General features: G+C 31.2%; 1 protein-coding gene across 1 annotated transcript; it reads left to right on the top strand.

Annotated features, from left to right (window-relative positions):
* Window positions 1-11,049: 11,049 nt before the first annotated feature.
* Window positions 11,050-12,730, top strand: LOC139875677 (uncharacterized). Its single transcript, XM_071862990.1, has 3 exons — window positions 11,050-11,656; window positions 11,748-11,789; window positions 12,465-12,730. Exons 1-3 carry the CDS (start codon window positions 11,050-11,052, stop codon window positions 12,728-12,730), a joined length of 915 nt encoding a protein of 304 aa, XP_071719091.1.
* The last annotated feature ends 213 nt before the right edge of the window (window positions 12,731-12,943 follow it).

Raw genomic sequence — 12,943 nt, forward strand, 5'->3', positions numbered from 1 at the left:
AGTAACATTAAACCAGCTCTAATACCAATCTGTCACACCCCCAAATAGGGTCAGGGGCAAATGTGACATTTTAATATCATAACACAAGTGTACAAACGAGAACGACTCTATATGAGACATTTTATAAAACATTAATTGTATTGCAGCGGAAAAAAATAATAAGGTTTTACATTTTTAATCTAATGACAAATGTATAGATATGAAATGATAAATAAAAATGATGGACTCCACTGCAGCAAGCAAAGCAGGCAATCATCAACAGTACAGTAGCTAGCATCACAAAGCTAATCATAACCTAAGACAAAAACATGCTTAAAACGTCAACGCAAAGGTTGAGTGAAATTCATAGGTTTATATTAATAATCAAGATTTTTAGACCACAAGATTTAGTTATAAAAATCAAAAATCCAAGTATATGCCATGAGTATAATATCGAACTAAACAATTAATACCCCATGGTACCGTCGTACCACGCTTTCATTATTATGTACCCCCTTGACGATCGGTCAATGGGTAGGGACGTTGCTCCCAAAGCGCTAGCATCAATAATTAAGTTTACCAACTCAAATTCATGCAATTAACGATATTATCTAGCGTGGATTTAGCATGTAAAAATACAAGTATAAATACATGTAAAAATACAAGTTTAACAAAAATTTTCATCCAGTTACATATAAAGTTTTTCAAGTTACTTGTGTCTAAATCGTAAAATATTTAAAAGCAAGCATGTGTCTCATCCCAAAATATAAAAATAGTAAAAATGGGACTATGAAAATCACCTTAAATAGCACAGCAAAAGATGAAGATAATTCGACGAATGAAATGAACGAGAGTATATGACCCGATCTTCAACCAAGAGATATAATTACATAATCAGAAATTTGTCCATCTGACAAATGAATAATCCTAAGTAACTTAAGATTGACTAAACAAATGTTCTTGTTTCTACCATTATTACATTTGATGTTTATATAACTTTACCCAAACTTTGTTGCTATCAAATAGTCAGGAATGACCAAGTGTAACTGGGGGCCAGGATTCTTGATCAGAAACTAAGTCATGACATTCAAAATCCACAACCGTATCCCAAATGGCAACCTAAGACATCATTCACTTACGATCGTAAGTAGCGGTGAAGCTCGTATAAGTTATACGTTTATCGCCGTTTTTGGCTTCCACATATTATGTGAGCATAGGAATACATCACATTAAAATGTTAATATAATAATAATATAATTATTATACACATAGATTTAATTATTTAAATGTTTTATAATTTAAATAATAATTATATATGTATATTATAGTTTATTATTATTATACTATTAAATTAATCACTAATCATAATGTTAATTAATATATTTTTTCCTTATTATATAATGTAAAAGATATTATATAATTTGTATTATTATTTGTTTCTTAATTTAAAAGATACTTATCAATATAATAGTTTATTAAATTGAATAATATCCATAAATAACTAAATAACTAACTAAATACTTAGATAATTATTAAACTAAAGATTTCATAATATCTACTGAAATTATAATTATAAATAATATTATTAAATTAATAAATATTTTTTATATATATTTATTTATGCTGAATTATACATAATTGTATATTAATTTGTTTTTAATTTAATTAAATATCTAAAAATTATTAATATAATTTATATTAACTTATTTAAGTATAATAATTAGTAGAAACTTTAATAAAAATATTTATATTGAAATTTTGTATTTATTTATTATTTATTCTTATTTTAATTACCAAAACAAGGTTAAATATATATATAAAATATTAAATCGACTCAAATAATTAGGTTTTCAATTTGTATAAGTTCTATCTACTATAAAGATCCTATAAAAATGTATAAATTGATTTTATATAATTTAAAATTTTTATTTAGAATTTTACACTCTATTATACATATAATTTCATAATTAATTAGTTAAATATAATAAACCTTCCAAACGCTTTATATGATGACCTAGATATGTTCCTTAACAGTTCTAAGTTGTTTCTATATGTTTTCTACAGATTCATATATTTTATATAATTAAATTCACAATTTTACCCATTATATATATAAACTGAAACTAATAAATACATAATAATTAGCTTAATTGTTATAAATTATATAATTTGTGTTTTTATGTTATAATAATAATATTATGATTTTACATTAGATCTCACGAATGTATAATTCTTTTATTAATTACATTTATATTTTAATCTTTTTTGGTTATAAATAACAATAATAAATTCGAATACGTAATATCATAATAAATTATGTTTGATACTTAACTTTACTAAAAAATATTTTTATAATTTATTTACCCTTTTTCCTATTTTTTTATAATTATATACATATGTCGTGTCATATGTATATAAAAAATATAAAAATAAATTATAAATTTGAAAAATTATTTTTCTCAGATCTCATAATACTTAATAATAATTATCATGCATAAACCATAATTTATTTGATGCATTTAATATTTATTATATATTAAACATATATTGGCCGATTATAATAAAAAATAATTTATAAAAATTAGCAAATCGATTTATAAATCTGAAAAACTATTTTTTTATAAATCATATTAATCATGAATGTAACTATCATGTATTTAAAATAATTTTATAAGTTGTAAAAATATTTTTTTATTTTTGTTTTTGGTTCGGGCAATCGGAAAAAGAAAAGAAAGAAAAATCGAAAAAAATAAGAAAAGAAGAAAAAGAAAATCTTCCAAACTTTTTTAGAGTTCTAGCGAGGATTTTCAAGAATGTGATAAAAAAAATTATGAGGGTTAGGGTTATATTTATAGCCCAGAATTTATTGGAAAAGAGGTTAACTTAAATTAGAAAAGTAAAAATACAAAAATTATTTATTTTCTTTTTTTTTTTAAATTTCGGCCAACACCCTTAGGGGAGGTTTTTATAAATTTTTATTTTTATTTTTTTATTATTCATTTAGATAAAAGAAGGTTCTAGAATTTTTTTATTACATATTTATTTATTTTTATTAAAATACATAAATAAATAATTAAATTAATTAAAAATATACATAATTAATTGTTTACACTCTACTTTTATAATTTACAAAAGAAACACAATATTTTAATTCTTATAAAATTTTCATTATCGAAAGTACGTTATTTATTATTCGTTAACTCATTTCGAACACGATTATACACTTATATAAATATAAGTTATTAAATTATTATTAGGGTTAGGGTTAAGAAAATAAATTCTCAACCATTAATTAAGGTCATTTGGACAAAAATGAACATTTAATTATACTGAAAGCAAAAGAAAAACCCAGGGGCAATTTAGTCATTTTAAAAAGGAAAAGTGAGGGATATCACGGTACCTCCCCGTTAATGGAAACTTCGTCCCGAAGTTTCAGGCAGACTTATCGGTTGAATCATTGGTCGGAAAAAGATGAGGATACTTCCGTTTCATTTGGTCTTCGCATTCCTAAGTGTACTCGGGGCCACGTCGTGAATTCTTACAGATTTTAACTATAGGAATACTACTTTGCTTTAGTCGCTTGATCTCACGATCCATGACCTCTATGGGTTCTTCAACGAAATGCATTTTATCATCAATGCGTATGTCATCCAAAGGAACGACGGAGTTTCATCAACAAGACACTTTTAAGATTGGAAACATGAAAGACATCATGTACACTACTAAGCTTGGACGAGAGTTCTAACCGATACGCCACGGAACCAATTATTTCAGAAACCTTGAAAGAAGTGTATTGACTATCGCGATTAGAAATGATGGAGATAAGAATTCCATGACGAGAAACAATCTCTTTAAGATATAGTTGTGACAATTTCTCCACCTTGTCAGTTTCCTTGATTGGTAAGAAATGAACAGATTTAGTAAGACGATCTACTACGACCCATATAGTTTCATTGCCACTAGAAGTCTTAGGCAATTTAGTAATAAAGTCCATAGTGATACATTTCTACTTCCACTACGGAATATCCGGTTGCTGAAGTAAACCAGACGGCTTTTGATGCTCGGCCTTAACTTTTAAACAAGTAAGACACTTGCTCACATATTTAGCAATATCGGATTTCAGATTAACACTACATGAAAACTGACTTTATATGACCCCCATAAGTGTCCTAAAAGGCCCATTCTTAGGACCCTTTGCCTGATAGGAAACCCAAATCGCACGACCTATCAACGGCCGTCCTATTAACCGAAAAGGGTCCTAACGCTTATAGGACCTTTGTTTGAGTCCTATAAACAATATCGAAAGGGTCCTATCAGGCAACATATTAGGACACTTTATAATACTTTGAGACGAACAAAAGGGTCCTACAACGCCTAAATTTGTATGTTAGATCATATTAGGATGCCAAAAAAGTGTACTAATATAATGAGAAACTATGTTAGTACCAATAAAAGCGTCCTAAAATAATTATAAATTATGTAAGTACCCAAAAAAGGGTCGTATTATAAAAATATAGTAGTTTAGTACCAAGGAAAAAGAATCCTAATATGAAGAGAACTTACATTAGTACCAATATAAGGGTCCTAATATACATTAGTACCAATATATAAGGGTCCTAATATACATTTAGTACCACAAAAAAGGGTCCTAACAAGTCATAGGAGTTTCGAATATCCGGTTCGGGTATTCGGGTCCATTTCGGATTTTGGGCCAGGTTATGGTAATTGGGCCTTTCCAGGCTAGTTCAGATAATTGGGCATTTTGGGCCAGGTTATGGTAATTGTGCCTTTCTAGGCCAGTTCAGATAATTGGACCTTTTGGGTCCGGTTATGCTAATTGGGCATGTCGCCACGTTTAAGCTTACTGGGCCTTTCGGGCTGCTTCAGCTATTTGGGCCTTTTGGGCTCTGTTCGGATCCAGTTTTCTTTTGATTGCATCAATTTATTATTCACTACAATTACAATAATTTAAAATTTTTAAATTACAAAACAAATATTAATATAAAATATAATTTTGATCACCACATTACAGTTACAATTATATTGTTTCAATCAAAATAAAATCACCACAGGAAACTGTTTAACATCAACGGATCATTATCTCAAACACACCAACACATACATCAACAAATTATCTCAAACACACAAACATTCATTAATAAACCAGCCAACATTAACAAACACAAAAAGTCTTCAAGACGCCACCATCCATCTTGATCAATCACCATGTACCAACTACAAATTAAACCATCCATGTATAAGCATAAAGGTGCACATTATAAAAATTAATCTTAATTATTACAATTATAACAAGGACATACCTTGATTAACTTAGCAGGCCAAGCAATAGACGTACCAGTGACGTCCTGAATGTATATCAAATGATCAAATGGCCTAAACAAAGCTTCATCATTTTTTTATGGCCACTTGAACCTCGACCTCACACCAATCATGTCCAATTTCTGTCCCCAAAACAACCGTACTTGGATCCATGCTCTTCAACCATCCTCTTGCTACGTTCTCGAAGTTAATGCTTTTTATATAAACTTCCTTTGCAAGCAAAAATTAAGTTGTCAAAAAAATATTTATGAACGCTAAAAGGGTAGAAAAAACAGTAAGCTATTAAATTGAAACATACCCTTAAACATAGAACACCCGAACCATTATCATGAACACGCGAACCATCATTCTGAACACCCAGACCATTATTCTTCTCCACTAGGGCTTTTAACCTTGCATTTTCATCTTCAAGTTTTGCATTTTTAGACATCAGCTGAGCATTTTCTTTGTTAACAGCTAATCAACTAGGTCCTGCACCCCACAAATGATTAGCGTGAACACCAAGTCCATACATTTCTGCAGTACCATTTTTAGCTGTACCGATTATCATGGTAAAAACATCATCTGGTCCAAGTGCATCAGTTGCACCATCACCGAGTTTCTCAGTAAGTTTTTTCATTTTTTCCTGCATAAAAGAGATTGTAAATCGTTGATATTTTATTCAATAATATGACCAGTATATATACAGGAGATGGCATCGATATACATGGAAAATTGCTAACTAATTTGTGAGCTATATAAAGGATGACTATCACATAATAATACACAGCTATACAATCAAATATATCCTATAAATAGATGATTTGGTTAGTTAGGATTGTGTTGACTTATAATTCTGCTCTGATATTCGATATATGAAATGCTATAGCCCAATTACAGTATATTCAATGCTTACCATAAGAGTCAACTACTACTAATTAAATTAAAGATACGGTTAATATATATTTTCTTTTATCTTCGACCTAAAAGTATACTTCAAATGAAATAAAAATCTCACAAGTGGTTTATGGTGATTAACATATAAATATACATCTACTGATATCATGTGTAGGATATATTTGATCTACTTTTGTAAAATACCTTACAAAGGCACGAGCAGCTTGACCTTCACCACTTCCATTTGAATAACATTCCTTAAACATATCCACCCTAGTTGGTTCTCTTCCCAAACTCACCTACAATGAGTAAAATTGAGGTAACTATTAATGATGTATATTCAAAAGCTATACTATATAAATAATTCTCCCATGATATATTACCTTCAGTTCTTCACGAATTCTTGCAAAACTTTTTTTCCCATCAATTGTGACAACTACTTTTTAGCCCTATTGGCTTTGTTTCTTTCGGTCATCTCCTGAACAAGAAAAGAGTGGTCAGTATTCCAGGAGATCAAATCATGATGAAGTAACTGATATTAGCCCTATTGGCTTTATTCTTTCTTCATCAAGGATCTCCCATTGAGTGCAACATATGCTATGTTACATTTGGTGGTCCAGGCCCAAGTACAATGGCTACTAGTTACAAGAGGTAAACACGTAAAATATAGCTAAGAAAAGTCAAAGATTTGGTATACGTCAACTAACCATTGAACATATATCTTATTCTTATTGTTTAGCCACGATCGTTAGTCTATCTACATGAAAGTGTAAGAATATATCATACCATCACATTATCTCTGGTCAAATATTCAAGAAGTCTTCTCCAGTGTCTTTTAGTTAGTTCTAGAGGAGGTGACTTTAATTGAGCCTCCATTAGTTTAGACGGGTCAAAGAAACAGTCCTTAACTCTCGCCCTTCAATTTTTCATCTTGCGCCCATATGATTGGAGTATCTAAGAATCAGCAGTTCGTGGAATATCAAACTTTGTCTACAAATTATAAAAAAAAAAACATATATATCACATGAAAACAAAAAAAAAACTTATTATCACACAGATTTTAAAATATGTACCCTTAAGAACTTTAGCAACTTATTCTTTTTTTCGGGTTTAACTTTGTTCCACGGTCTATAAATTGGTCAATACTAGTAACTCCGCTATAAGTGACCAAGAAAATGGGTAAATTTACTGCTGTTTTTACCAATTGACTGTCCATGTTCATTAACAATAATAGGAATTCGAATAGATGACTTTTGTTTCCAAATTTGCCACATAAGTGTCGGTCCTCTTGGTCTATCAACTTGATTATCTATAAAATATGTGCACTTGATTTACAACTGATATACTAAACAAGAAACAATACAAATCAAATAAACAAACCAAATTTGCCACATATGTGCACTTCATCCCTCAAAGTCGTTGTATCATTCACACATAAACCTTCTTCAGTTTGTTGTAGTTCAGTTTGTTGTAGTTCAGTTTGTTGATGATGCTCTTCAAGATCTTCAAAATAGCTTGTGTAATCATCGTGTTCTTCATTTGGTCATTGTGCTTCATCCTCGGGCTCTGTATCTTCATCTCTAAGACCCGCACCTATACCTTCTTCATGGCTGACACTAACTCATTGAACTTTACTTTTATTTACCCTCGACCTCGTATCACTTACATGGCCCTTTTGCAATTGGATTTTGAGGATAATTCTTTGGAGACATGAGAATTAACACTAACTAATTTTTTCATGGTATTGGGTGCAACGAACCATCGTTTGTTATTACTTTTATTATTGGTTGTTTGACTCGTTGCAGTTGCCTCAACCTGTTAAGAGGATCTAAGGGAAGTCTTTTTGATTCCTTCAATTGCCATAATCTACAAGAATGTAAAGAACAATAATGAGCAATTATATCAATTAACGCAACAGAGATATAAACAATTTTATATACGGAGTAGTTAGGAACAATTAAAATTACAGAATCATTAATAACATACAAGAAAATCAAATACGAATAAGTAATTTTCGTGAAAAAGAGAGATACCCGTGTTCTTGTGAAAAAAGATATACCAGCGGAGTTCTTTGAATTGGTGAAAAAAGAGATACGTGAGTTGTTCGAAAACCTTTTAACTAACCCCCATTTGATTTGGCGCACACACTAGTTTTGATCCATCCATACCAAACCAATCTAAATTACCTATTTTACCCTTGTAAATAGTATATTGACTTCATAGTAGTTTAAGGGTAAAATAGGAAGTTTGTATTATTTTAGAGTGGATGGATCAAATGCTAGTGTGGAAAGATCACCTCCCAAATTTTGGAGGTGATATTTGAATTTACCCAAAATTTGAGAGGTGATATTTGAATTTATCCAAATTTTTTGAATGAAAAAAATTGGATCAGGTTCAACATTTGGGTCCGAAATCCATGATATTTGGCGGTATCTTTTCAGAGGGTAAGTTTTGGTGAAAATTAATTGAAGATAACTTCTCTATCTAGCTATTACTGGTAATTAATTTATAAACTTTATAGAAAAAATGTACACGAAATTAATTTAATTAGTCATAAAATGTATTTTTCAAAAAAAAAAATATCATAATTGATCGTAATTTAACATCGTTTATCATATATGTTAATCTATTTAACGTACGTACAGTGCATTAAACCCTAAACCCTAACCCCAAAACACTTGACCCTAAACCCTAAATAATAAACCCTAAACCCTAAACGATAAACCTTAAACATTAAATCATAAACACTTAAACCTAAACCCTAAATCCTAAACCCTAAACATTAAATCATAAACACTTAATCCTAAACCCTAAACTCTAAACGATAAATCCTAAACCCTAAACACTAAACCCTATACCCTAAACTCAAAACCCTAAACCCTACACCCTAAACCCTAAACATTAAAATCATAAACACTTAACCCTGAACCCTAAACCCTAAACGGTAAACTCTAACCCTAAACCCTATACCCTAAAACCTAAAACTCTAAACTCTGAACCCCAAATACTAAATCATAAACCCTAAACCCTAACCCTAAACTAAAAACTCTAAACCCTAAACCCTAAATCCTATACCATAAACACTAAACCATGTACCCTAAACCCTAACCCTAAACCATATACCCTACCCTATACCATAAACGTAACCTTCTCCTGTACCCAAAACCCTAAACCATAACCATATAACCTGAACATTATACCATATATATGAACCCTAAAAATTAAACCCTAAACCCTAAACACTTGACCCTAAACCCTAAATGATAAACCCTAAACCCTAAACACTAAACCCTATACCCTAAATAAACACTAAACCCTATACCCAAAACCCAAAACCCTACACCCTTAACCATAAACATTAAATCATAAACACTTAACCCTGAACCCTAAACCCTAAACGGCAAACCCTAAACCCTAAACCCTAAACCCTAAACATTAAATCATAAACGCTTAACCCTAAACCTAAACATTAAATCATAAACACTTAATACTAAACCCTAAAACCTAAACGATAAACCTTAAACCCTAAACATGAAACCCTATATATACCCTAAACCCTACACCCTTAACCATAAACATTAAATCATAAACACTTAACCCTGAACCCTAAACCCTAAACCCTAAACCCTAAACGGTAAACCTTAAACCCTAAACCATAAACCCAAAACCCTAAAGCCTGAACCCCAAACATTAAATCATAAACCCTAAACCCTAACTTTAAACCAATAACTCTAAAGCCTATACCCTAAATCCTATACCATAAACACTAAACCATGTACCCTAAACCCTATACCCTAACCCTATACCCTAAACCATAAGGGGGATGATCTGTACATCTTCCAACTTTTAGGCACACCACCAAAAACCAAACCCTACACATTGAACTATGAACCCTAAACCATAAACCCTATACCAACCTTAAACCCTACCCTATACCATAAATGTAACCCTCTCCTATACCCAAAACCCTAAACCATACACCATATACCCTGAACATTATACCATATGCATGAACCCTAAACATTAAACCCCAAACCCTAAACCCTAAAGCCTAAACCATGCATGCATAAACCATGTACATTAAATTCTAACCATGCATAAACCATATATAATTACCCTAAACCCTGAATCATTAGTCGTCTAGCTTAAGCATGTCCGGCCAAGTCGATCTTATGATGATCGATTATACGACGACACTCTTAAGATCTTCCGTCATATATTTAGGGTGGTCAACGAAAGCTTATCCAAGTCACTCGATCGTATAGTATTACACCTTTAATTCATAATATCGATCAATTTGGACAACCTTAACCTACATTATTTATATTATTTTATATTTTATTAATTATTTGAATTCTTATCTTAAACTTATACTCGTATTAGATCTTATTAGATGTATTAAAATCATCATATTTCATTATTATTATTATTATTATTATTATTATTATTATTATTATTATTATTATTATTATTATTATTATTATTATTATTATTATTATTATTATTATTATTATTAAAAATTTATAATAACATCATACGTATCTAATTGCAAACATCATCAGTTATTGAAGATGTGTTTGCAGATATAAGTTAATTGCAATCATCGATTATTAATCAGTTAATACGTAATTGAAGATATAAGTTGCAATCATCGAAAATTGGGTCAGCTTGTTTCATACGCTTTGTTCGTACCCCTTAATTCTGAATCTTTGATTTTGAACCAGGTTAATTTCTTTTGTTTCATAGGCTTTGTCCATACCCCTTAATTCTTACAATCTTTGATTTTGAACCACATTAATTTATGTCCAATTAAATGTGTTTGTACAATACAGGTCTACGACGCACTCGACTTGGATGTCCGTATGTAGATCTTCCCCTACATACGAAAAAGGACTTGACAAATTTATAGAACGTATTTTCTCTAAAAAGGGAAAAGATGGTCATATATATTGTCCGTGCATACATTGCGGTAATCATAAATGGGTTGATTGGGTCCAGGCTAAAACACATTTGCATTGTGACGGGTTTTTCGAAGGTTATAAAAATTCAACTGTGTTTTTCAAACCAGATGATACACCATTGTGGGATGCTGACGATGATATGCAAGGATTGGCCCAATCCGTCTTCCATATGTTTGAAGATGAAGATGAAGATGATGATATCGGACAAACTGAAAATCAGACTGTACCAAAATTAAATGCTGAAAAGTTTTATAAAGTATTGGAAGATGCAAAGAAAGAATTATATCCCGGCTGTAAGTTCTCTGTTCTTTCATTCATTGTTAGACTCTTCCATTCAAAGTGTGTTGGAAAATGTAATGAAAAAGGATTCAGCATGATTCTTGACACAAATAGGGAAACCTTCCCTCATGCTTCCGTACCGAATTCATTGTATGAATTAAGGAAGGTAATAAGAGATTTGGGTCTTGGTTATGAGAATATTGATGCTTGTCCAAATGATTGTATGTTGTACTGGAAAGAAAACAAGGAAAAAAATTAAGTGTGACATATGTCAGACCTCAAGATATAAACAAATTACTAATGATTCTAAAGGTGAGTCAACCACACAAGCTGATAATGATGGTGATTATGAAGGTAAGTAGGTTGGAGCAAAAGTGTTGCATTATTTTCCACTCATACCACGCTTGCAAAGATTGTTTATGTCACCTAAAACGGCTGAGTAGATGAGATGGCATGAAGAGAGTCGTACGAAAGATGGTATATTAAGACATCCCTCACATTCACTAGCCTAGAAAACATTCAATTATCAGAATTGTGAATTTGCTAAAGAACCTCATAATGTGAGGCTTGGTTTGGCGAGTGATGGGTTTAACCCTTTTGGAAACATGAGTTTTTCACATAGTACATGGCCTGTTATTTTGATGCCATATAATTTGCCTCCATGATTGTGCATGAAAAAACCTTTTTTATTCCTAACTTAACTTATACCCGGTCCATCTGCTCCAGGTAATAATATAGACGTCTATATGCAACCTCTAGTTGATGAGTTGAACTAGTTGTGGGATACTGGAGTTAATACTTATGACGCATCAACTAAGAGTAACTTCACACTGCGTGCTGGTTTAATATGGACGGTAAATGACTTTCCTGCTTATACGAATTTATCGGGTTAGAGCACTAAAGGTAAATTAGCTTGTCCTTCATGCCATAAGGTAACCAGGTCAATACTATTATCATACTCCCACAAAGATATCTTCATGGCACATCGTCACTGATTGGAATTGTTGCATGCTTTCCATATGGATAAAGATTCTTTTGATGGCACAGAAGAACATGAAGGGCTACCACGTTGCTTAAAAGGGGAACAAGTGCTTGCGGAGCTAAAAGATTTTGAAATAAAATTTTTAAAACTTGTGAAGGATAACCCATCCTTACCATATAACTGGAAGAAGAGAAGTATTTTTTTTGAGTTACCATACTGGAAAAATAACTTAATACGTCATAATATAGACGTAATGCATACTGAAAAGAATGTATGTGACGGTCTCATTGGAACGTTAATGAATATAGATTGACAGACCAAGGATCATTTAAAAGGACGTCGTGATTTGGAAGAAATGGGTATTAGACATGAACTTCATCCACAACCTTTATCAAATGCCAAAGTGTATTTGCCTCCTGCATGTTTCTTAATGGATAAAAAAGAGAAAGAAACATTTTGTGATGTGCTTAAAAGTGTGAAAGTGCAAGATGGTTATGCAGCTAATATTTCTAGGTGCATTCAGGGA

The sequence above is a fragment of the Rutidosis leptorrhynchoides genome, chromosome 11 (assembly GCF_046630445.1).
Source record: "Rutidosis leptorrhynchoides isolate AG116_Rl617_1_P2 chromosome 11, CSIRO_AGI_Rlap_v1, whole genome shotgun sequence".
Classification (NCBI taxonomy): Eukaryota; Viridiplantae; Streptophyta; class Magnoliopsida; order Asterales; family Asteraceae; genus Rutidosis; species Rutidosis leptorrhynchoides.